The 24,583-nt window shown below is 55.2% G+C and overlaps 10 protein-coding genes across 10 annotated transcripts; 5 read left to right on the forward strand and 5 right to left on the reverse strand.

Moving 5' to 3' along the window:
- Nucleotides 1-771: 771 nt before the first annotated feature.
- Nucleotides 772-1,433, forward strand: BBA_00268 (uncharacterized protein; the record flags this gene model as incomplete). Its single annotated transcript, XM_008595365.1, has 3 exons — nt 772-840; nt 924-1,056; nt 1,132-1,433. The coding sequence occupies 3 exons, from the start codon at nt 772-774 to the stop codon at nt 1,431-1,433; spliced, it is 504 nt and encodes a 167-aa protein (XP_008593587.1).
- A 279-nt stretch (nt 1,434-1,712) lies between these two features.
- On the reverse strand, nt 1,713-2,420 carry BBA_00269 (uncharacterized protein; the record flags this gene model as incomplete). Its single annotated transcript, XM_008595366.1, has 2 exons — nt 1,713-2,200; nt 2,315-2,420. 2 exons carry the CDS (start codon nt 2,418-2,420, stop codon nt 1,713-1,715), a joined length of 594 nt encoding a protein of 197 aa, XP_008593588.1.
- Nucleotides 2,421-2,612: 192 nt separating this feature from the next.
- Nucleotides 2,613-5,954, forward strand: BBA_00270 (tRNA synthetase class II; the record flags this gene model as incomplete). Its single annotated transcript, XM_008595367.1, has 3 exons — nt 2,613-2,979; nt 3,105-5,719; nt 5,778-5,954. 3 exons carry the CDS (start codon nt 2,613-2,615, stop codon nt 5,952-5,954), a joined length of 3,159 nt encoding a protein of 1,052 aa, XP_008593589.1.
- Nucleotides 5,955-6,256: 302 nt separating this feature from the next.
- Nucleotides 6,257-7,937, reverse strand: BBA_00271 (uncharacterized protein; the record flags this gene model as incomplete). The annotated part of the gene is made up of 3 exons (XM_008595368.1): nt 6,257-6,466; nt 6,549-7,528; nt 7,601-7,937. The coding sequence occupies 3 exons, from the start codon at nt 7,935-7,937 to the stop codon at nt 6,257-6,259; spliced, it is 1,527 nt and encodes a 508-aa protein (XP_008593590.1).
- Nucleotides 7,938-8,296: 359 nt separating this feature from the next.
- On the forward strand, nt 8,297-9,643 carry BBA_00272 (cysteine synthase 2; the record flags this gene model as incomplete). Its single annotated transcript, XM_008595369.1, has 1 exon — nt 8,297-9,643. The coding sequence occupies one exon, from the start codon at nt 8,297-8,299 to the stop codon at nt 9,641-9,643; it is 1,347 nt and encodes a 448-aa protein (XP_008593591.1).
- Nucleotides 9,644-10,008: 365 nt separating this feature from the next.
- Nucleotides 10,009-11,291, reverse strand: BBA_00273 (transcription elongation factor S-II; the record flags this gene model as incomplete). Its single annotated transcript, XM_008595370.1, has 3 exons — nt 10,009-10,017; nt 10,094-10,879; nt 11,157-11,291. 3 exons carry the CDS (start codon nt 11,289-11,291, stop codon nt 10,009-10,011), a joined length of 930 nt encoding a protein of 309 aa, XP_008593592.1.
- Nucleotides 11,292-11,817: 526 nt separating this feature from the next.
- Nucleotides 11,818-15,282, reverse strand: BBA_00274 (DNA excision repair protein; the record flags this gene model as incomplete). The annotated part of the gene is made up of 1 exon (XM_008595371.1): nt 11,818-15,282. One exon carries the CDS (start codon nt 15,280-15,282, stop codon nt 11,818-11,820), a length of 3,465 nt encoding a protein of 1,154 aa, XP_008593593.1.
- Nucleotides 15,283-15,693: 411 nt separating this feature from the next.
- On the forward strand, nt 15,694-16,098 carry BBA_00275 (LSM domain-containing protein; the record flags this gene model as incomplete). The annotated part of the gene is made up of 2 exons (XM_008595372.1): nt 15,694-15,804; nt 15,880-16,098. The coding sequence occupies 2 exons, from the start codon at nt 15,694-15,696 to the stop codon at nt 16,096-16,098; spliced, it is 330 nt and encodes a 109-aa protein (XP_008593594.1).
- Nucleotides 16,099-16,442: 344 nt separating this feature from the next.
- Nucleotides 16,443-17,708, reverse strand: BBA_00276 (sphingolipid long chain base sensory protein, putative; the record flags this gene model as incomplete). The annotated part of the gene is made up of 4 exons (XM_008595373.1): nt 16,443-17,213; nt 17,272-17,405; nt 17,518-17,602; nt 17,652-17,708. 4 exons carry the CDS (start codon nt 17,706-17,708, stop codon nt 16,443-16,445), a joined length of 1,047 nt encoding a protein of 348 aa, XP_008593595.1.
- A 2,860-nt stretch (nt 17,709-20,568) lies between these two features.
- BBA_00277 (SET domain-containing protein) lies at nt 20,569-24,098 on the forward strand (the record flags this gene model as incomplete). The annotated part of the gene is made up of 2 exons (XM_008595374.1): nt 20,569-21,222; nt 21,276-24,098. The coding sequence occupies 2 exons, from the start codon at nt 20,569-20,571 to the stop codon at nt 24,096-24,098; spliced, it is 3,477 nt and encodes a 1,158-aa protein (XP_008593596.1).
- Nucleotides 24,099-24,583: the final 485 nt, after the last annotated feature.

Genomic DNA, 24,583 nt, shown 5'->3' on the forward strand with positions numbered 1-24,583 from the left:
TGCATACAGAAGAAATTGTAGAAATAGTCGGATGCTTTTAGAGCGCCAGTGTGAAATGCGGTGATTCGAACAGGTGATTCCTCATTCCGGTGACAAGGTGGCTGTGCTCGCGCCTGGTTTAGAAGAGTTCCTTGAGAGGTTTTGGAATCATGAGCTGGGCCATGGCTAGGTTTGGGAATAACGACAAGAGGCCCTCATTCAAAGGAGGAAATTATCAGAGCCGACTTGTACAGTTAGATTTTTGTTTAAATGAAAGAGAGGTATAGGCGTGAACAAAGAGTGCCTTTGCTTTCGATTCCGAATTGAAGTACAAACGCCACACTGCCAACTGTCTGCCATTGGGCTGTGCAGCCGTTTTTCAGTCAGCGAACGGCCACCCAGTCATGTACAATCCCAGAGTAATTGTACGGTCAAGGTACTTACTTGCTTTGGCTACCATAGCTGACGCCAGCCTTCTCCGCCACAAAACACCCACCCTCTTGCCTCCCAACCCTCCCTGAGTCCCTGTTTCTTCTGCATGCAGGAAGCGCTAGGTAGTTTATATCATCCCGCCTGGCCCCAGAGCCAGCCCAAAAGTCCTACTTTTGCGCTATCCTCTTCCATCACAACATCCTCTACTCTCGTCTCTGACCTTCTTCCCCAACAAGAACCTAAACGCCACCACGAACTCGACGTCGCTTTCAATCATCGACCCATTGGAGTAGTCTACGACAACAACTTCCAGGCCAGTTGTGCCGCATCTCGAAACAGCTACACCAACCGGCCGCAGCCATGGCTCCGCAGGCAACCCTTGTCCCGCGCTTCGACGACGATTATTACTATGGTTTCTGGTACACAAAGGTACGTTTGAGCCGAGCATTTGCCACGATGCTGATGCTTTCTCATCGTGCCATCCGAATCAACGCATGCTAATGATTCCGCAGACGGGCTACGCTGTCCGATGGTCGCTATTTGGCATCATTGTCCTCATTGCCCTCCTCTGGGTGGTTGGCGGCTACTTCCACGCCAAGCATCGAATGAAGAAGGGTCTCCCGCTCAAATCCTATCACAGCGTATGTCATTTCCCCCCTCTTCACTAATACCTCGCTCATCTGACACGCAACGCTCCCTATCGCAGTGCTTCTTCCCCAGACGACCACGCATGCAGCAATCCGGCTGGTACCGTCCGTACAACCAATATGGCCCGCCCCAGGATGGCTGGCTATAACAACGGCTACAACATGAACGCCATGCCGCCGCCACCGATATACGACGCCAATAACCGCCCGCCTGAGTATCAGCAGCGCCCGCCCCCGGGCGCCAGCAAGGTTGACCCTTCGCAGTGGTCCGGCCAGCCCACGAACCGGCCGGCTGAGTCAAGCATGGCGGGCGCAGGACCCGTTCCCGAGTACACGCCGCCGCCTGGTCCGCCTCCGGCTGTCATGAGACAGTAGATGTGGATTTCATGGCGATGATTGCATGGATATCCGGATATTTGGATTCAGTCCTGTTGCGCAGACCAGCAACCACATTGGCTTGCTTGCTAGCTCTTGTCTTACGAAGGCACAAACTCTACACTTTCTCTGCGTTTTACCATTGCATACGGCGTTTTAGGTTCAATGGGAAATATAATTAGTCTTCGATATTGTACTTTGGTAATACATATATGCTACTCAGCAGACTGTTGACGCCCCGCTTTACCTGCCCTCGCTTTGTCTCTCGTGCGATCTCAATTAATCTATATCCATTGCTATATCATCCCCTCCATCTTGTTCTGTCATTTCAGTTGCATTCGTGTCGGCCGTGGTAGTGTGCCCGTAGGTCTCTTCGCCGTCGTCTTCGGCGCCGGCTTGGCGCGCCCGAATCCGGCGCCGAGTCTCAATAATGGCCTTGCGCACGCCATCCTTACTCTCAGGCACCGACAGCGACTTGGGGTCGCTGTACAGCACGAGCTGCATGCCCGCCAGCTCGCCGTCGCCGTTGGCCAGGATCTGCGGCGGTATTCGCGTCTCCCGCAGGCGCTTCTCAATGTCGGGGAGGAAGACGAGCTTGGCGTCGTCTGGCTCGCTGTCATCGGCGAGCTCCTCGTCTATATTATAAATGTATACTTTGTGCTTGCTGTCGTCTAGGCGCATGGCGTCGTCGTCGCCGTCCATCGTCTGCGGTTTTGACGGACGTGGCGGGCTCTCGACGGGTACGTAGAGCTTGGTTCCATCGTGTTCTGCGACAAGGGTTAGTAGCGTGCGACAGAGGTACGTCAAGGCTTTATATAAACGGAAAGCCGATTGACGGCAATGCAGGAGAAAATCGAAGAGGAATAGATGAAGAAACTTACCTATATTTAAAAGACTCAACCTTTTGGATAGGCGCTCATTGTCCTGCTGCGCCTCGGCTTTTCTTTTGTGGCCGGCGTTGGCCTGAGGAAGCTGGTTCGGGTCCATGGCCGGCGTGGCGCTCGAATGAGATTGCGCTCGCAACATAGCCTTTGCATCAATTCCGCCCTCCTCGCAGGAGCCCTGGTCAAAAATCGTCGGGCATCAACGGGCAGTGTCAAGTGGCAGTCCAAAACTGATGCTGATTGGATTTCCTTCTTTTGATGCTGTGAAGAGCCGCGAGCCAGTTTGAGTCATCGGATGTTGAAGCGTGGTGGCAACGAGCAGCAGCAGCGGTGGTCGGCGCTGGCGCGGGCGGCGCTGGCGTTGCCGTCGCTCCAGTTGACTCAGGCTGGTTGTGGAAGATTCTACTTGTCCCACCATCGCAATCCCCGCCATCACCATCACATCTCGCCTCCTCCACATTCTCAACGGCTCGCCTGCGCAAATACCGCCGCCATATACCGAATTACGCCTCGACGCGCCTTTGCATCCATTCCATCCGTGTTTCGTCATTTGCAGCGTCGACTGTACTCTGACTTGAAAATGGCGACGGAGACGAAATGGCCCGCCGCAAAGGTTCGCGAGACCTTTCTCGACTTCTTTGAGAAGAGGGGCCACACCATTGGTGCGTATTTGCTTCGTCTGATCCGGTCACTGCTTTTCGCACGTCCATGATTGTCTTCACCAACTTAAAACAGGCCATCTCAGAAATCTACATCGCACACCCATACTAACTACCCATCCTTCCAGTCCCCTCGGGCTCTGTCGTCCCTCACAATGACCCCACCTTGCTCTTCACCAACGCGGGCATGAACCAGTTCAAGCCAATCTTCCTCGGCACTGTGGGTAAGACGGATCCCATGGCCAACATGAAGCGAGCGGTCGATACCCAAAAAGTCATCCGCGCCGGCGGCAAGCACAACGACCTCGACGACGTCGGCAAGGACTCCTACCACCACACCTTTTTCGAAATGCTTGGCAACTGGTCTTTTGGCGACTACTTCAAGAAGGAAGCCATCGAGATGGCCTGGGAGCTGCTCACAAAGGTCTATGGCCTAGACCCGGAGCGTCTCTACGTTACATACTTTGAGGGCAGCTCCGAGCTCGGCCTCGACCCCGATCTCGAAGCCAAGGAGCTCTGGCACGCTCTCGGCGTCCCCTACGAGCGTATACTGCCCGGCGATATGAAGGACAACTTTTGGGAGATGGGCGACCAGGGTCCATGCGGCCCTTGCTCTGAGATTCACTATGACAAGGTGGGCGGTGGTCGCAACGCCGCCAGCCTCGTCAACATGGATGACCCCATGGTCGTAGAAATTTGGAACCTCGTCTTCATGCAGTTTGACCGACAAAAGGATAGAAGCCTCAAGTCGCTTCCTGCAAAGCACATTGACACAGGTATGGGTTACGAGCGTCTTGTCTCTGCCCTGCAACATACCATTTCCAACTACGCCACCGACTGCTTTACTCCTCTCTTCAAGCAAATCGAAACCGTCACGGGAGTCCGCCCTTATACCGACAAGTACGGCAAGGATGATGTCGACGGCATTGATACCGCCTACCGTGTGATTGCCGACCACATTCGGACCCTCTCTTTCGCCATTACCGACGGCGCTGTGCCCAACTCTGATGGTCGCGGCTACGTTGTCCGCCGAGTCCTGCGCCGCGGTGTCCGATATGCCCGCAAGTACCTCAACGCCGAGGTTGGCTCCTTCTTCTCCAAGATTCTGCCCGCTCTCGTCGAACAGGTCGGTGGTCAGTTCCCTGACCTTGTCAAGAAGCAGGAGGACATCAAGGAGATTCTCGATGAGGAAGAGGAGGCTTTCTCTCGCACCCTCGACCGTGGCGAGGCCCAGTTCGAAAAGTATGCTGCAAAGGCTGCCAAAGACAATGTCAAGAAGCTTGATGGTGATGTTGTTTGGCGTCTGTACGACACCTTTGGATTCCCGGTTGATTTGACCAAGCTCATGGCCGAGGAGCGTGGCCTCGAAATTGACGAGGCAGAAGTAGAAGTTGCCAAGGAGAAGGCTCGCGAGGCCTCTAAGGCTGTCAAGGATGCCGCTGCCACATTTGCCAAGCTCAATGTTCACCAGATTGCTGAGCTTGAGCAGCAGCACAAGCTCCCTCGCACTAATGACGAGAGCAAATTTGTGAAGGGTGACAGCAAGGGCAAGATCCAGATCATCTTTGACGGCCAAACATTCCACAAATCTACCAAGGACCTACCTCCCAAGACCGCCATTGGTCTGCTGCTTGACCAGACCAACTTCTATGCCGAGTCTGGTGGTCAAATTGCCGACACTGGCCGTATTGTCATTGATGATGTTGCCGAGTTCAAAGTTATGGACGTTCAAAATTTTGGTGGATATGTACTACACAGCGGCTATATTGAATATGGTGCCCTCTCCTCTGGTGACGAGGTTATTTGCGAGTACGATGAGCTCCGCCGTTCCCCCATTCGCAACAACCACTCTGGTACACACATTCTGAACCATGCCTTGAGAGAGGTTCTTGGCGACGACATTAATCAAAAAGGCTCTCTTGTCGATGACGAGAAGCTTCGTTTCGATTTCTCACACAAGGCTCAGGTCAAGCTTGATGAGCTGAAGAAGATTGAGGATCTTTCGAACGCTTACATTCGCAAAAGCTGCAAGGTATTTTCAAAGGATGTTGATCTGGACCTCGCTCGTGAAATCGAGGGTGTTCGCGCTGTTTTCGGCGAGACGTATCCCAACCCTGTCCGCGTCGTCTCGATTGGCATGGACATTGACACCATGCTTGCTGAGCCTAAGAAGGCCGACTGGCGCAAGTACAGTGTCGAGTTTTGTGGAGGTACACACGTCGAGCAGACTGGTCTCATCAAGGATTTGCTGATTGTCGAAGAGAGCGGCATTGCCAAGGGTATCCGCCGTATAATTGCCTACACTGGCGAGGCCGCCCACAGAATCCAGCGCGAAGCTGCCGAGTTCTCCAAGACCCTGGATGCCCTGGACGCCCTTCCCTTTGGCCCCGAAAAGGAAGCTCAGGTCAAGACCGTCTCGCAGGAGCTGAGCAAGCTCGTCATTTCTACACTGACCAAGGAGGAGCTTAACCAGCGCTTCGCCAAGATTAGCACCGCTGTCATTAACGAGCAAAAGAAGAAGCAAAAGGCCGAGTCCAAGACTGCGCTCGATACCGTCACCAAGTACTTTGAGGAAAACAAGGAGGCGAAGTGGTTCGTCGGCCGCCTGCCCATTGGCGCCAACGCCAAGGCTCTGGGCGATGTCGTCAAGCACTTTCAAAGCAAGGACAAGGACAAGACTGTCTACCTCTTTGGTGGCAGCGAGGAGGCTGGCGGTGTTGTGCATGGCGTCTACATTGGACAGGTAAGATTCATTGCACGCGTGATTTCATTGATAGTATATGCTGACGCGCCTTGATTAGCACCTCGCCTCGCAGGGTGTCACCGCTGAGTCGTGGGCTGCAAGCGTCTCCGAGGTTATCGGCGGCCGTTCTGGCGGCAAGGAGCCGACTCGCGCGGGCCAGGGTACCAAGCCTGAGAGCATCGATGAGGGTGTTGAGCAGGCGACCAAGTGGCTGAGCGAGAAGCTCAAGCTATAAAAGTTGAGAGATATGTGTATGAGATGCCGATATTGAAATGTAACAAAGTGGTTGGAATTATCCCACATGAAGAAGATAAATAGGTATCACGGGCGGGGCGGATAGTTTGCAATATCAAAGAGGCCAACTTGAAGGCATGACATGACGCATAGATCAACTCGCAAACTGTACATATGATTATGTATTTACATCCCCAGCTCTTTCTGGTAATGTGCAAAGATATGGCGTCTGGGTGCTATTGGTACAGGTGGTGATATCAACAAGGTCTCTGGTTCCCTTTTTTTTTCATGGTTTTCTCCTCTTCACACAGTCACCATGACGCTCGCATTCTTGTAATGCGACAGCAGCGGATTTTCGCCGCTGCGCGTCTGCGTGTCCTCGACGTACGCCCAGCGGCGCAAGAAGTCGCCGTGGGACATGACGCGCGTGAGCTTGCCGGTAATGGCCCTGTACATGGCCTCGGTGATGGCAAAGTCTGTGGGGAAGAGAATATCAAAGTAGCCTTGATGGACCTGTACATGAGCCAAGCAGTCAGTATGGTGCTGAGAGAAGAGGGAGGGTGACAGAAGGTTGGTTGGGGGGGGGAAGACGTACCAGCGGGGTCGTGACGGGCACCATGCGGCGGTTGTAGCGCGTCTGGACGACGGGCGCATTGAGACCCGGGATGGCCTGCGGGAGGGAGTCAAAGTCGGACGTGACGAGGCGGTGCGCGGGAAAGTAGCGCTCGAGCACGTCAAAGAACTGCATGAGGCGAGTGGGGATGAATTCGGCGCGGGAGAGGTTTGGCGCAAAGGGCATCCGGGCAGCGAGGTAGCGCAGGACGGGGTTGGCGGCGTAGGGGCGGGGGTAGACGCCGCCAGTGGCCGCGTGGCGGACGCGAAAGAAGCGCGCGGCGACGGGATCGAGCTCGTGGACGTAGAATTCGTAAAAGTCACCGTCGCCGTCGATGAGCACGTGGCCCTGGAGGGGTTCCTCGGTGGTGACGTCGTAGCGGATGCCGTCGTGGGCGAAATTGTCAAAGACCTCCATGGCGAGAAAGAAGCACGGCGAGGGCTCGCACTGATCCCACTCAAAGACGGAGCGGTTGATGATGGTGACCTTGTCCGCGTGCCCGCGCGATTCGGCCGTCGCGCGGAGGTGGTGCTGCTGCATGGCGGCGAGGGCAGGCGAGATCTCAATCACGTTGTAGCGGGTGCGCGCGTAGACCTGCGGGTCGACGGCGCGAATGTAGTCGAGGATGTTGAGCATGAGCGTGCCGCGGCCGGCGCCCATCTCGTACAGAATGAGGTCGTGGTAAGGGTACGTCGTCAGGCGGTAGTTGGAGACGAGGTAGCGCGCGACGGCCTCGCCGTAAAAGGGGCGGAACAGCTCCGTGGGCGTGTGCCAAAGTTGCCGCGTCGGGTTGACGCCGCCCTCGGCCTCATCGAGAAGGTCTTCGAATTCCGTGTACCGCCGGCCAACCTCGCCCTGAAACTCAATCTCATCGCGCATGGCGTTGAAGTCAAAGGGCTCGCCGGGGCTAAAGATGACGGCTTGCTTGGAAAAGTAGCCGTACGAGGGATTGTAGAGCGAGTCTGCATGGCGACGTTAGGGAAAATAACCACACTGGCAGAGAGGCCAATTGGGTTGCTGATTTCGGGCCCTACCTTCGATAAAGTCTCGCAGCAGCATCTTGACCTTGCGCGGGCGCTCCGTCCGCTGCTTTAGCTCCTGCATGGAAATGTACGGGTACTTTGCAAACTCGTCGCTACGATCCTCTGGGAAGAGATGCGTTCGCTGCTGCCAGCGGCTCTCGTTCGTCTTCATGCCGCGGTCGATGGACGCCCTCGTCGCGTAACCGCGCCCATGGCGGCTGCTGGCCGGCGGTCTGGGATGGCTCTGCTCGAGGCCGCGGCGGAGCGTCGTGGGTAGGCGGCCCTGGCATCCGCGAGGTCGTTGTCGAAAGAGCTGCCGAAAGAGCTGCGTGACAATGGGGGAATCCATGAACCCCACGGCGACACACGGCGTGCGTGTTGGCAAAGGGAGCAGAAGAAAAAGTATCGCGTGTCATGGACGTTTAGGTCAAGCTCCAACTGCCAAGTCGAACGGCCAGTCAATTCGCAGGCGGCGAGGGAAGAGCGTTGTTCCGGTTCAGAGCCAGCTTTAGGTCTCTTTGCAGGGGTCTGGGGCGCTGAAACTCGCTGCGGAATAGCGCCTGGTGGGGAGCTCATGACGTTTTTTCGCACCATGCCCTTGTTCTAAGCTTTTTTACAATGTCCATTCTCCTCTCTCTCTCTCTCTCTGACAGGCGCAGAGCGAATGCGCGCGGAAGTTTACATTAGTCCGGACCAATTGACGGCAGCATGTCGCTGAGCGATCACCCGCGAGCCTACGGCTCCGCGGCGCTGGTGGCTGCCTTTGCTGCCGGCATACTCGTAACACTGGGCTTCAAAGACGCCTATCCCGATCTCGAGAGCCGCTTCCAGGAAAAGCACCGCGGGGCGGGCAGTCGCCGCAAAGGTCTGCGTCCCCGACGCTCCAGCATATTTTGGGGCGCGCCTGTGACGCTCGAGGACCATGAGCAGGAGTCATCGCGCCGGTCAGACGGCATCGCCGAGGACGGCATCGTAGGCTGCATCGGCAACACGCCGCTGATCAAGATCCAATCCCTCTCCGAAGCCACGGGGCGGACCGTCCTCGCAAAAGCCGAGTTCCTCAACGGTGCCGGTAACAGCCCCAAGGACCGGGTGGCGCTGAGCATCATCCGCGCGGCCGAGGCGCAGGGACTCTTGACGCCGCGCCGCGGCGACACCATCTACGAGGGCACCGTGGGCAGCACGGGCATCTCGCTGGCGACGCTCGCCCGCGCCCTCGGCTACCGCGCGCACATTTGCATGCCCGACGACCAGAGCCGCGAAAAGTCGGACCTCCTGCTGCATCTCGGCGCCACCGTCGAGCGCGTCCCCGTCGCGCCCATCACCAGCCCGGACCACTTTGTCAACCTGGCCCGCCGCCGCGCCGCCGAGCACGCCGCCGCACACGCCGACGGCAGCCGCGGCTTCTTCGCCGACCAGTTCGAGACGTCGGCGAACTGGCAGGCGCACGCCGACACGACGGGCCCCGAGATTTGGCGGCAGACGGGCGGGCTCGTCGACGCTTTCGTGGCCGGTGCCGGCACCGGCGGCACCGTCGCCGGCGTCGCGCGCCATCTCAAGCACCGCGAAGACAAGGCAAAGAGCAGCAGCGTCCGCATTGTGCTCGCGGACCCCCAGGGCAGCGGCCTCTATAACAAGGTCAAGCACGGCGTCATGTACTCGCCGACGGAGCGCGAGGGCACGCGTCGCCGGCAGCAGGTCGACTCCATGGTGGAAGGCATCGGCGTCAACCGCGTCACGGCCAACTTTGAGGCCGGCCGCGACCTGATTGACGACGCCGTCAAGGTGACGGACGAGCAGGCCTGCCGCATGGCGCGCTGGCTGGTGGAAAAGGACGGCATCTTTGTGGGCAGCAGCAGCGCCGTCAACTGCGTGGCGGCCGTCGTCACGGCCCGGACGCTGCCGCCGGGGAGCGTGGTGGTGACGGTGCTGTGCGACTCGGGCACCCGCCATCTGAGCAAGTTTTGGAAGCACATTGAGGAGATGGGCCGGGACGAGGATGAGCCCGCGGACCTGTTTGCCGAGCTGGGCCTGGAGCAGCAGGCGGAACAGTAAAGTCTTGTATAATTATGAGCATTATACCCCCTCCCCCTATAAAAGTCTTTGATACTAGATTCATTCTTGCAAGCTGAGTTGTTAACAGTGAGGTGGTCGAAGGTAATGGCTGTGATGATCTGCTATGCATACATTAAAACTAGCAAGCATCGTTGTTTTGTCTGGTGATCCCTAAAAACTCCAAACAAGAAATCAAGAAAGTAAAAGAAAATCAAACACCTTGTGTCATTGTTTACTCCTCTTCTCCTGGTGACAAAATAGCCCGCGAGGACCAACTATAAACTATGTAGCGTGAAATGAAAAAAGAAAAAAAAATAAGATGAACAAAAGATGTTGAGCCATGTCGTGGCTTGCCATTGATATACCTAGGAAAACTACGCAAGCAATGTTAGACACACACACATACACAGGAACAGCCTGAATAGGCTGGGGAGTGAGAGTCAAGCTTACCTTCCAGCGGTTACCGCAATTCATGCACTCGCAAAACGTCGTCATCGGCTCATCCGCACTGCGCGTCTGCGCCTGCGTGTAGCTGACCTGCTTCTTCTTGCACTTGCCGCACTCGAGGCTGTCGCTGATGCTCTTTTCCGCCATGGGCACCTGCGCCTTTTTCATATTCTCCTTTTCCAGCTCAATCTCCTTTTTGCGCTGGTCGTCGCTCTTCAAGTCGTCGTCGGTCATGGCGACGAAGCGCTCCGGCGGAATCTCGCTCGCCATGACGCTCTGCCCCAGCGCGCGGTTCGACTTGTTCTTGAGGTTGGTGAAGAGGGAGCGAATCTTTTTCTTGTAGTCGGCGCCCTGGCCTTTAAAGTGGGCAAAGGCGGCGGCCTCGACGGCGACCGACTTGGCGAGCACGTCCGACTCGGAGGCGGTGGAGCGGTAGGCGAGGCCGTTGTAGATGAGCCCGATGCAGCTGTTGCGCACGGCGGAGTCGGTGCGCTTGGTGTCGACGCCGTCGGCATCGTACTTGCGCGTCTCGGGGTCGCCGGTGAATTTCTTGCCGGCAGCGGAGGAGGTGGTGGTGCTCATGGTGGGTAGTATGGCAGCGGCGGCGGGCGCGGGAGGGGAGGAGGCGGCGCCCGAGGCGGGGGAGCCTAGCTTGGATCTTTGCAGCTTCGAGTTCTTTTCCTGCTCAACAAGCTTTTTCCACTTGTTGACAAGCTCGGCGGCTGATCGCGCAATTTCCTTGTTCGAGTTGCTGCGCAGCTTGCCGACAAAGACGCCGGCTCGGGTCGACTGTTGTTCAAGACCAAGGTCTGGTTAGTAAAAAGTCGGGTACATTAAAACAACGGCGCTGCCATTGGGTAGAGAGAGGCGTCATTGGCGAGCATGCGGCGGTCGGTGCAAACAGCATTTGCGACAAGGTGCCCGATCCTTTTTGACCTTCTTGCCCTGCATGCGCCTATGCCGCCCCCCCCCCCCCCCCCCTTCCCCCCCGTCGCGGTCGTCGAAAACGAAAAGCTACGCTCCTCCAACATTACGGCGCAAACGCGCTATCCTGTTCCAAACGTACCCGAAGCATTTCCTCCGTCGGCGCCGCATCCTCTTTGAGCGAGTCCAGCAGGCGTAGTGCGTTTTCGGGAGCCTCGTTGGCGGCGACGCTCTTGGTGAGCGCCTTGATGCGCGACTCGAGCTCTCTTTGATCCATCTTGTTCGCCCGTCGTAGTTGTCACTTGTCGCTACCCGATATGTACGCAAAAAAGGGATCAAAAGAAGAAGCAGAAGAAGAATCAAATGCGCTGGGCGGCAAAAAAAAAAATTAGACAGGTTGTGGTACAACGCCCAGCCGGGCCATGCGAACGGCCGCCGCCTAAAGGGAAAACGCGCCATCGGGTGTTGGGGCCGAGCTTTAGCCGACATCGTCATAAACTTGCGCGTTGTGGGGCGCTGCTTGTGACGACTTGCCTGATGTAGCCGTGTAAGAGATGCTGCTTGGACGGGAAGACGCCTCCGCGCAAACTGTAAAACTGTAAATTGAGAAAATTGCTACTTTCAGATATACGTGGTTTTGGTTCATTTCGTAGATATATGCGCTGGATGGTGATACAAATATGTTTACCCGTCATGTTACAGAGCCTAGGTGGTAACCGGAACGGCAGCGGGCCGTTCTGTGCTCATTGTAGTGGTAAGGTACCTCTACTTCACAGATTGTACATTTACATATATTTTCCAACCTACTGCTTCCGCCGTTTATTGCTCCCTTGAGCGGTATCTGCCTCATCTCCTGCCGTATTCCTCTTCAATTTATCCACCGCCGCCGCCATTCTCTTGCTCGCACCCGCCGTCTGCCGCGGCGCAAACGCCTCCCTCGCGCCGGCGCCCACGCCGCCCCCAAAGAACCTTGTAATGTTACTTTGCGTGCCCTCGACCCCGCGCCGGTTCATGTCGCGGATGACGGGCACCAGCACCTCGTCGGTGCGCTCCTTGGTCCACCCAATCGTCGCCATGAGGAAGCGCCGCAGGCCCTCGACGTCGGGCACGCCCCACTGGAACGGCTCGGCGCTGTCGTCGACCTGCGGGTGCAGGTACGCGTCGTCGACGGCTGAGTTGGGGAAGCCCGGCGGCAAGAACAGCTTGGCAGCCTGCGTGCGGCGGAACTTCTTGCGAAACGGTGAGTCGGCATCGGCAGCTTTCGGGCGCGATTGGACCTGCACCTCGTCCCACCACTCGCGGAAGCGGGCCAAGCCATCTTTGCCGGGAAACTCGGAGATGATTTCAACGGCTGTTACGGGGCCAACGCCGGGTAGACCCTCGGTGTAGTCGGAACCGAGCAAGTGCGCGAGGGCAATGAGCTGCTGGCGCGAGAGGGAGAGGTCCTTTTCGAGCTCGTTGCCGAGGTAGCACTCGACAAATTTGTTGCTGTTGAACATGTTCTTGTAGACGCGGGTGCCCCCAAAGAGAAACGTATCAGAGTCGTCGGTGACAATTCCGTCTACCATGCCCAGACGGACAAGCTCGGCGCACTGCGCTTCGGCTTCCATCGGCGCGGTAATATACGGGATGCCAAACAGTCGCAGCAGCGACTGGCATTCGGAAACCATGACTTGGGTGACTTCGTCCGCATCGCGGCGGTCCTTTTTCTGCTGGGTGCGCAGCTGTCGGAGCTCCTGCTCGTAGTCACGCCGATTCTGCTCCATGGACTTTTGATTGAGTTCACTGGCGAAGCGCGCATGCTCCTCGGCCTCCTCGGCCATTTGCACCAAAAGTTCCTCCTCCTCTGGATCGCTGTATTCATTCTCATCTGCGTCGCCAAAGAGCTCGTCGTCGTTGATGGTAACAGGCACAGTGGCGCTCTGCTCCTCAACGGCAGGTATAGCATCGGCATCGCCTTCTAGCTCGGGAGCAGCAGCTTCTTCAGCAATCTGGGGAAGCTCAATATCTTCGAATTCCGGTTCAGGAGACTCTGCATCTTTTGGGGGGGTCGTTTCTTGAGTACTACCCACACGCACTGTAGTATCGGAGAATTGCGCATCCTCTATCGTAGCTTGCACTTGTGTTGACTCTTCCACTTGCTGTTCGAGCTCTGCCTCTGTCTGTTCGCTCAGCGTCCGCAACTTCGTAGCCGCAGGTTCTGGAGCAGGAAACGGTGGCACTTCAATAATTTGTACATCACTGTCATCATCAGAGTCCGAATTGATTTCAACCAGCCGATCCTTCATTTCTCTTTTCCGTCTTCGCTCCTCCTCTTCTGCATCCTCTCTGTCTTGCGCATTGATCTCTCGCTCAGCAACCCGCTGCTTGTTGAGAGAATCTCTAATGTCCGACTCGTCGGCCAACCACGGCGGCAGCGTTGGTGCTTCATCTTGATCCTCTACGGTGAATCCACCTGCCAGATCATGCTCATCTTCATCTTCGTCCACATGGGCAGCGGCAGATGGATCACGTGCAGTTGCCTTTGCTGATGTCTCACCCAACTTTGATTTGCCAAATAGAGACGATCCCAAGCTGAGCTTCGGGAACGGCAGAGGGCCATCGAATGGGTTCTTTTTATTTTCCAGAACAGGGCGCGGGGCTGGTGCCTTCCGCTTCTTGGCTTTGCGGGATCGTGCCATGATGGCCTGCATATCATCGTCACTGTCACTCTCTTGGGTCTCTGGTTTTTCCTGGCGCTTGGGCACGGCAGCATTGGATCTGTTGTTGACAATATGCGCAATCATGGAGCCACCGCGGGCTGTTAAAGGCTTGGCAGCTTCCACTGCCTTTTGCGTCCACTCGGGCTTATCCTCAACGACGTCTTCAAACAAGTCGTCCTCTGTCGCCAAGTCTTCCATAACCCCATGCTGATTCTGTAATGACAATGCAATAGCACGGTTCAGGTCATCCTCCTCTTCGGGATGGATGTGGTCCGCCTCGGGAGCTTCGTTCTCGATTTCAGGGGCACCGGCTGGTCCTCCAACGAAGAGCGAGTCTTCGTCATTGATAGGCTCTTTGTGATTGTCATAGAAATGTTGACGTTTCGAGGCGAGATCGCGAGCAGCTTCGAGGCTGGCATTCGTGGGGTCGTGTCTTGGTAAGCGATTTAAGCCTTCGATGGGCACATCTTCGAAGCCATCCACATCTTCATCGTCATCATCCTCCTCTTTTGTTTGAAATTGAATGTCTATGGCATCCACGTCAATAGGCTTATGCGCCTCGCCGACATCCTTTTCCTTGCTGACAACGCCTAGAGCCCAGCCACCTTCAGCGCCTTCATTCTTGACCAAAATGTACTCTCTGTCCTTTTCGCCTGCAACTCGAGCATTCACACCGAGCGTCAAATCAAGGCCAGTCATGCCGACTTCGGACATGAGTCGCTGGGTGAGATGATTTCTTTCCTTGACGCGCTCAATTTGAAATCTTGAAAACGCCATGCGGTCCGGGAACATTTCATCAAGTTGATCCTTACTCAGGCCCAGTCTCAGACGACTACGTAGCCTGGCTGCATTGAGAATGTTGTATCTGTCGGGAGGTGGCAGGCTCTTGAAAAATTCGCCGTCAAAATCAATCTTGCTAAAGTCGTACAGGTTGATATCCTCGCCGTTGTTGAACTGGCGCGCATACTCTTCCAATTCCTCGACGCTCATAATTCGAGGATCATCAGGCTTGCCCATGGAGGCTATGCCGCCTTCAAGCTCGGGCAGGTGATAGGCGTCCTTTTTGTGAAACTTGCGATTGCGCTGACGCTCCTGGTTGGACATGCCCACTTCATTCAAGTATACCATGTTCTCCGGGTCAGGAAGTGGCTCTTCGTCGGCTTCTCTCCTCGGTCGCTCAGTCTCTCTTTTCCGCTTCTGCTCCTCCTCTTCAGCGACGCGCTGCATCTGCACAGCCAGCAGCTTCCCGGCGGTGCGCAGGGCGTCATCGCGGCGGCCCTCTCGGCGGCGCTGTCTCTTCTGGATCGTGGCGCGTTTGAGGGCCGGCGCGCCGCCATCAAAGACGAAGACGGGCTGGATGCCGAACCAGAGCAGCTTGCAGATGCGGCGGAAGAAGCCGACGACGTGGGAGTTGCGGAGCGCATTGCCCTCCTTGTCACGCACGGCTTTGAGAAACTGATATATCCAAATGGATGCATCGACAGCGAGGCGCTTCCGATTGAGCGTCGCAAGGTTGGTCGGCCGCGCGCATGGCTGCACGACGGTCCAAAGACCGTTCACGCCCATGGCGGATAGTTACGGCGCTGTAGTTCTCGTACAGTCCAATGGATGGAGTTCCTTTGGATTGATGGATCTCTCAAGTCATGACGAAATGTATCTCTGCGAGGCAGTGGTTGGAAGCCCCGTATATTGCATGGATGGATGAAAAGCGCTACTTGCCGGCGACGGCGCGCATTGCAAGTGTGAACAAGTTCACGGTTGATGACGCATTTGTTGGCGGCACCAATGTTACAGTGGAGCTCAGCGGACACGCCGCCCACTAACTCCAACGACCGCAGCATCCCGAAAAGCTACCTACCTACCATGATAGCAGGCTGCTTTGCAAATTGATCAACGGCCATTTCTTCCCCGATATTTTGACGCTATCACGGCCTTACCGGCTCACATGTTGCGTCCAGATCCCGCACAGCCGTCGACATGGACAAGGACGCGGCGCGCGAGTACCTGTCGTCGCTGCTAAACCAGAACCTGCGAGTCGTCACCACAGACGGCCGCTTGTTCTGGGGCCAATTCAAGTGCACCGATGCTGTTCGTCACCCTCAAGGCGTTTATGCTCTTGCAATGTTTGCGCATGTCCCTTGCTAATTCGTCTGGCGGCGTCAGGAAAGCAACATCGTGTTGGCGCACACCTACGAATATCGACCGCCGAGCGAGGAACTGCGGGCGCAGGCCATGACACAAGCTGCGGGCGGCAATGTGACTCTGGACATGACATCGCGCTATCTGGGCTTGGTTGTTGTTCCTGGACATCGAATCACAAAGATGGAGGTTGAGCGCTTTGCGAGCCAGATGGGACAACGTCATAGCCGAGCTATCATATAGAGGATAGCCATACATTTACAGTGATGCGCCTGGGGACACATAACGATCTCATCCTTCGGCTTGTTCAGAATTGTATTAAGCACTAAGAATACACGTAATAAAAAAAGACTACTCTACCAGCACATGGAAACGTCAAATCTAGGCCTCCAGTTGCCTTTCGGGGTATGCCTTCAGCCTCGCTCTCCGCAGACGCGCCCATTAGCTACCATTAGCTACCATTACTGCCATGTGCAAGACAGCGAGCCTGTAATTCTCCAAAGAATCGCTAACCTTTTCCGTCATAATACCCACTTTATTGTATTTCGTTTTCTTTTTTTGGTTTATATCGTTCATTATGGTCCGAACTAGGCAACGACCTCCTGGGCGCGGCCGCGGTGCTCACTGTTCAGGCCAGCGTCGGAGTCGAGTTCATCTTCCTCCTCTTCCTCGGATTCCTCGCGCCAGGAGCCGTTGTCGAGGGGAGCATCCTGCTTGGAAAGATCGTGACCCTCGCCGCGGTTGCGGAGGTTGTTGCGGCGACGCTGAGACAGGCCGCGAGAGCGGGTGGAGAGCTTGGAAGAGACTGCAGCGTTGGAGCTGACCCAGCTGGTAAGAGCATCCTCGCAGTCCTGGATGATGGCCTTGCTAGCCTCGTAGCCGTCATAGGCGGCGCGAGTCTCGCCAGGGGTGACAGGAGTGTCGTCGATGAGCTCGAGGAGGTGCTTGCCGTAGCCAGCAATGATGGCAACCTTCTCACAGTGCTCGCGGAGGGCATCAAACTGGTAAGTGTAGGCAGCCTTGACCTTTTCGCGGGTAATGTTGGAGAGCTGGGCCTCGGCGACGAGGGATTCAGCCTCGGCACGGACAAGCTCCTGCTCGAGGACAACAATCCGGGGGGAGTTGGGCTCCTTGTACTTGAGTTGGGCAATCTGGTCGGTAATCTTCTGCTTGCGGTCGCGGCTGGGCTGCACAGAGGCTTCGATATTGCGGATGCTCTTCATGGTGATGCGGTACTGGTCATAGCGGTCGACGTACTGGTCCTCGAGCTCGCCAATCTCGTAAAGGAGAACACCAAGCTTGTCGGTGACATCGGAGACGTCCTCGTCGGCACCCTCGCCCCAGACGGAGAGTTGTTGCTGGCGGCATGTTAAGATTAATAGGCGAGAGGTAGAGTGCAGGCAGGCAGAAACTTACAGCGACATCCATGCGCTCCTTGGCAACAGTCTCGAGGCTGCGCATGACGTTCTTTTCCATCTTTACGAGCTGGGAGAGTTTCTTGGCCAGATCGGGGCCGAAAGCGCCACCGGCATTGCGGCGGAGAGCATGGCCTGAAAACCCAGCTGTTAGCTTCCATTGTATGACACCAACCGAGAGGTGGTGCAATGATCAAGCTCGGCCGCATTGAGAATGACGCCACTCCCCGTGTTGACGACGACTTACCGAGGCTACTCTTGCCGAAGAAACGTCCTGATTTAGTGGAGGAAGGGGGAGGAGGAGGAGTCTGTTGGAGGCCATGATTAGCTTTCTGGAACCAGCAGACGAGAGGAATTAGCTTGGCTGGCGGGAGAGCATACCTGGAGCTGCGATGCAGTGGGAGCGCGCGACTGGCGCATAGAGTATGTGCGATGCATGTTGTAAAGGTGTGTGTGGTGAGTCTAGATTGGGTAGAAGCGAAGCTGCTGCAGACGAGAAGACAGTATATTGCGATGATGATGGATTGATGTGCAAATCACGAAGGTATCAACAGGGAAAGGATATCAAGAACAAGTCGCTGGGAGGGCGGATGGGGCGGCGCGGATGGTTTTAAGAAGAGTGGGTGGTGACTGGCGAGCTTGGTTGCTTGCAGGGAAGAGGAGCGTGGCCTTCTAGCGGCATCGTTTCTACGGCTACGTCATCCTTTTTCTTTCAAGTGGGTCTCCGACTCAACCCTGGTTTGGGGGGCAGAGGCAAAGAGGGAGTTTTGGCGGACATGTACAGGAATTGCGAACGCTAAAGTGGCCGCAACTTTGCATTTTCGGCACCTCCAGGCGCCAATGCAAGGCCCAAATACCCAATGCGCACCTCTTTACTCTCCACTGATCAGGCCGGCCAGCCCGCATTGCCCACTGTAGTGCCCACTAACCCGCCAACCCGCTTGGCCTTCATCAGCTCTCTTGTCCTCTGCTTCTCCTCACCTCCTCTACATACCTCTTATCAACCTTGCTGCGCTGGTGCGACGCATCCTCTCCTCTTCTCTAAAACCTTAGCTGCCCCAGTTGTTGTGGCTAATCCGGCCTCTCCCAGAATATTGGATCCTGCGCAGGGGGCGTGTCTGTTTCTGTCGATTGAGCCCAGAGGCGTCTCCGATCCCGTAGGTAGCCCTGCCAATACCGAGCCCTCGATATGCAGAAGGGGTCTTGTTTGCATATTGTACTTGGATGTTGCAGTCCGCAGGCTGAGGAGCATCACGACACGTCCATGTCGGCACCTCATTTACACACCAGCAACTGTCCATTTCCCTCCTCTCCGTACTCCATGCAATACCCCCCTCCCAAAGAAGAATAAACTATCACCACCACAGTCACCTCATCGTCGTCGCTCCCGTCCGTGGGGCGCCATCCATTCCGAATGCGGCAGGGTTGGCAAGCTCCGACAGCTCCAAGCCTTCGCTAGTCACCAGCCAAACAAGCCTACCACCACCTTAGTTTCAGACTAGGCCTGAGAATGACGAAACTTAAACCATGGCCAATTTCACATCATCTCCCGCGCCTTGGCCGCACCGTTCCCTGCTGTTCGCCGGTAGGGCCAGGGGTTCATCTGCCATGGCGTCCAAAATCAGGTTTTTTCGGGCCACGATTTGGACTGGGAGATGGTTGGGCAGGCGACCGTCGCCCAGTTGCTCCAGGTCCCCGAGTTGGCGACACGATATGTGCTTGCTCCTGATAGATTGCTCGCTACCTACCTACCTAGTTACCTACCCAACTACCTACTTAGTACTGCACAGCCTCCCCGGTACCTGGAGATCGCATGCCACAGTCGTCTCCATGCAACGTAGATTACACGAGCCTCTGCATGCGCATGTGGGTGACAAGGCGCCACACTTTGCAAGTTGACAGGTGTGCGTGGCTTGAGACCTGTTTGCCATGTAGGCTTTAAGCATACAATAAGCTCTCTGCCCATCGAACGAAGCTTACAAACTGTCAGCGTATCACCAGCCAATCAGCGACGGCAATCTTGAGGAAGAACAAAAATTCATTAGGGGCGCAGAATGCACGTTGGACGGTTGCCTTGGCAATGCCGAGTTAAGAGTCTCTTGCCTGCCAAAAGAGAAAAAAAAAAGACAGTACATCAAAGTTGGATCTCCGATGCGGGGAATCGAACCCCGGCCACTGCGGCACTCAAGATACATGAAAGCGCAGGATCCTAACCTCTAGACGACATCGGATGCACTAGTGGTTGTTGAAATCGTTGACGACTATTACTCATTGTATAGTGAGTCATGGATTGGATTTCTGTCGTAGCGCCATGTGCAGCGCCTGAACAACAAATTGGGCCTCCAGTAGATTCTTTTGAGTACAAGCAAGAAGTCAGCATGTAGTAAAAGTCGAAATCAAAAAGGGCAACCAGTCAATATAAGGTCCAGTGTTGAGGTGTCGACAATCTGGGTCCCAACTAGACATCTACTTACTAGGTCATAGAAGTCTTTCGTAGGTAATTTCCCATGATAACTGATGTTCCTCTTTGCAGTATTTCAGCTCTTACGGTCAAAGCAGGAATACGGTCTAGATTGATGTCACACTGACGGGGTTGAAAACGTTGCACAAACGTGCTGCCAAGATTCAGTCGCCTAACTGTGCAGCCTCGTAGTGTTAGACTCATGCATATGTTCAGTTCTCATATGCAGCATGTGATATCAGATTACACTAAACACATTACGGAATCGAATACTGGTGCCTCAGTGGAACGGTGGAATTTTCGAACGAAAGCCCGTGTTGGTAGATCTGTCGTCTTGTAGAGACGGAGCATTGCCTCTGCATCAAGATTGTCCCGTCTACTGCAAAGAAAGGCAAACGGTGGAAACCAGTCAAGAATAGGAGGGTTCAATTAATGTTGAACCTGAGTTAGGGATCAACAGAACAGAGTCCAGACATCAATCTCGAGGCGTTATCACTTACTTGTTGGTTTTTCCCCCATCAATGCATGCAGGGTAGGCCGGTGGAGTGCAAAATGGGTGAGGGCAGCCAAGTAAGTGGCTTGGTGACAGCAAGACCACAGGTACCTATCCGTAGTGCCGTACTAGACGCGCGCGATGGGCGTGGGCGTTTCGCGGATTTACCACCTCCAACAACGAAGGCTACTGCACCGCACAACATGATCGTGCCGCCTTGAAACCAACAACGTCACAGCCACGGAGCTTGCACAGTAAAGGAAGCACTCTAGATGCCACGCGCCTGCTGACGGTCTGCAGTAGGGGACGCTGGTTGTGGAACAGACGAGACTGACGTTTGCGCAATGTCGAAGCGTGACTATGACACCCTGTCACGAGCGTCGCATCCCGACGACTTCCACCTACGATCTCCTGCGCAGCCACAACCCTACACCTCCCTTTATTTTAACCCTATAAGCGCATATACCTGCCCATCAGCCGCAATCCCTCCACCCTCCTCCATACTTTTGGGCAATGGACCGCCATCCCACCTCGCCAGCAGCGGCACCAAAACATACGCCTCGAGATCTACCACACCGGCCAGCTCGGCATCTGATCTAAGCGATGTGCCGAAAAACATGAAAGAGATCAGTCCGCCACCCCTTAGACGATCCGAGGCCCGAACCGAGTCGCAAGTACCGATCGCAAGCAACGCTGCAACTTCCACAGGAGCCCAACCTCACAGCTTTCCGATGCAGATGCCACAATTCGCCGCGCCGCCATCGAGATCTTCTCGTGCTAGTATTGTAGAAAAGCAATGGGACAAGGCCGATCTGGCCAAGACTCTACAAGAGTTTCTGAAAGGGGTCCGACAAGACCACTCGCGACTAGTCGCGCATGCGATTGAGGCCCTCGAACCTACAGAATGGCGCGTTAGGAACGGCGCAGACCTCTTTCAGGGATTGGGGACTGGCGCCGTTCCACAGAAGAAAGGAGAAACTATGAGAATTAAATTCAAGGTGAGCTGAAAAATTCAAGGATCAGGTACACCAATACTGAGCTTAATATACAGCAACATTTGAAAACCCGCAAGGACACGCGAGAGGAACATTACGAGATCAAAGCGATCAAAACAGCGACAGAAAGGGTCCCAAGATACCGATTTCATCATGTCGAAATAAAGAAAAACGTCCTCACGCCAAATACGATGTTGACATTCGTCCCACACCTCCGTGACCTTGACAGCAGCGAGGAGCCAAAGTACAATCTATGGCTAAAGGAGCTCGAACAAATTGATACAGAATCGGGCTTTAAGCCGATGAACCGGGAGGAAAAGGTCATTCTCACGATCCAAACAGAGCGCGCAGCCACCGTATCCCTATATCTCGATACGTGGTTGGAGCAGCTTGGCATAGCCAACTGTACAAAGGCCACATTGGTCGCTCATATGGCTAGCCAGGAGCCTAGTGATAAAATGACGGCCCAGCAAAAGTCAGACATTATCCGATCCAGCCGCGAGGCGACTGATGGTAATTCGGCTAGCCAGGATGCGAGAAAGGCTGCGGCGTTATTTACAGACGCATTCAAACAGGTTTTCGATAACGATGACTTGCCACTGGCGAGTAGGATTGAGCTTCGAAGGAGTCTACTGCTCGAGGAGTCTGTCGACGGCGTTTTGGATCCAAAGGCTGCCGCAAAGGATGCAGGTACCGGAACGCAAGGAGATGTGTATAAGACGACTGAAGCGCATCTGGCCACTTATAGCATACTGGGCTGTCTCATTTGCCACAGTCATTCTTGCGACCACGGCGAGTATGACAAGGAAAACCTCAAGCAGACCTTTTCTTTGTCAGCTGTGATGCCGCTGTCCGACCTTCTCAAGCAACGACGACGAAAGCTGGCATTAGAGAGCGTCGGTACTAGCGTGAGTGAGCTCACTGAGCTGCCATGTCGCCGGGAATGCTACCTATCAACACCTCCAGTGAGCCAGATGCAGGAGTTGAGACCTTGGGCAGAGGAAGAGATGAGGCTTCTGAAATCGATATTCTTAACGCTCGACCAAAGCAAGCTGCAAAGAGACCCAATCTGTTTCGCTGCAGATATTTTGGATCGCAAATGTTGCGCCGTCTATATCAAGTTCAGGTCGCTGGCTGTCAAATTACCAGAAGCCACGCGCTTAGAACCACCGCGAGTCAAAGCACTGTCATGGTACGATAATCGTCGAAAAATCCTTATTGGGGACTGGCAGGACCACATAAAATCGCATGAGCACCAACGCCGTGAAATAATCGAACCGTGTTCGCACGAGGGTCCTTGTACTCAGAAGTGTCGTTGTGTTCAAATGGGCCTACTCTGCGAGAAGTGGTGTAGATGCACGGTAGATACGTGCTCATACAAATTTACTGGATGCCCATGCCGGGCTACGGGCAAGAGCTGCCAGGCCAAGCAAAAAGATAAACCATGCATCTGCGTACAACTCAACCGCGAATGCGACCCAGAGCTCTGTGGAACATGCGGTGCCTTGGAAAGAGCCGATCCGCATAATGCCAACGCTCATGTATTGCATGAAACTGGTTGCCAGAATTGCGAGCTCCAGCGGGGAGGCAGCAAGAAGCTTATCCTGGGTCAGAGCCAACTAGATGGGGTTGGATATGGATTGTTTACGGCGGAGGATATTGCTCAGGATGGTTTCGTGATTGAATATGTGGGTGAGCTCATTACTCATGACGAAGGTGTACGAAGAGAGGCTCGTCGCGGTGATGTGTTTGATGAAGAGTCTAACATCTCTTACGTCTTCACTCTGCTGGAGCATGAAGGCATCTGGGTCGATGCCGCAACTTATGGAAACCTCAGCCGCTATATCAACCATGCGACTGAACATGATCGCACCGGCTCTAATATCACACCACGAATTCTTTACGTTAACGGCGAGTTCAGAATCAAGTTTACGGCTTTGCGAGACATCCAAGCGGGTGAAGAGCTGTTTTTCAATTACGGCGAAAACTTTCCGAACCTCACCAAGAAGCTTCTTGACACTAAGACAGGCCAGAAGCCAGTGAAGCCAGGGCGACCACCACGATCGGCTGCCAGCACGGGCGTTGCGCGAAAGGCACCAAAGCCAGAGCAGAAGAAGATGGAGCGCAAAAAGCCTGGAGCAAGGCGAAGGAGGCGGCGGACAATTGTGAAAGACGACGACGACGATGACGATGATGATATGCAGTCAGCATACATTCCACCGCTAAACCGAGCAGTAAAACGCAAACGAGGGCTGGAAAGAACTAGTTCGGACCAAGACATGTATCGCACTCGCGAATCTATACCGCAGACGCAGTGGCAGGAATCAGCGGCAGAGGACGAGGACGGCTTGGTCGAGGAAGCAACACCCAACGGGGGCATTAGGACTAGGCGTATCCTGCGCGCCAGAGCATCGGAGACGCCGACCAAAGTTGACAAGGTCAAGGCAGCGGGCAGACGCGGTGGTGCACGGCCAGGCAGTGGACGGCCTAGGAAACATCCACGTCCCGTGCCGAAGCTAGTGCTCGAAATGGCCGAGCCTGCGTGGCGGCTGAAGGATCTCGCTACGGCATTGCCATGGCGTGACAGCTTGAGCGCATCCCCACAGACGATGCGCCAGGGACGAGCTGAACAAGATGAGTCTGACGAGGTTGGAGACAGCCAGGAGTGGTCTACGGCTGGCGAAGATGATGCGTCAAAGGCCTACAGGCAAGACTCGCGGGGTGAAGAGGAGGAGGATGAGGCCACGAGCGTGAACGGTGTGGAGGAAGAAGAGGAAGAAGAGGAAGAAGATGACCAAGATGTGGTGGTGCGAAAGCGAATGGACCGAGCCACCAGAAACAGGCGGCCGCCAGCCAAATTCCGCGGAGACGATTTTTGATACTTGTAGAGCAGGAAGCATGCAGACACATCATAACCGCAGTTCCGGGAATTAGCTAAGGTCCATTGGGATTCTGCCTTGGGAGTGTTGCGTCTAAAAAGTTGGAGGCCAGGGCTAGCTCAGGAACGGTTCAGCGGCTGGCCATTGGCGGCGCAGTAGTGGTGTATAATGCAGATCTACGAATCTACCTTGCAAATGAACAATATTCGCTGTGAATCATGGCCAAGAAATAATAGATGGCATCGTGAAGCCCGTTTCTGACTGTTGTTGGCCCCACTTACCTGCGATGCCACTGGCCAGCCACCGGCCAGCCACCGGAAAGCTTTAGCCACACTGCTACCAACCGACCCTGGCAGCGCTGAAAACGATGACGTCGCAAGGTCGTCAGTGTGAGGCGCGTCCCAGCAAAAAAGCAAGCTTGCACAGAGCTTCTAGACCCGATCCAGCGGGGGGGCAGAGCTCTGCAGTCACTTACTTGCATGGCC

This window comes from Beauveria bassiana (genome assembly GCF_000280675.1).
Source record: "Beauveria bassiana ARSEF 2860 unplaced genomic scaffold BBA_S00001, whole genome shotgun sequence".
NCBI lineage: Eukaryota > Fungi > Ascomycota > Sordariomycetes > Hypocreales > Cordycipitaceae > Beauveria > Beauveria bassiana.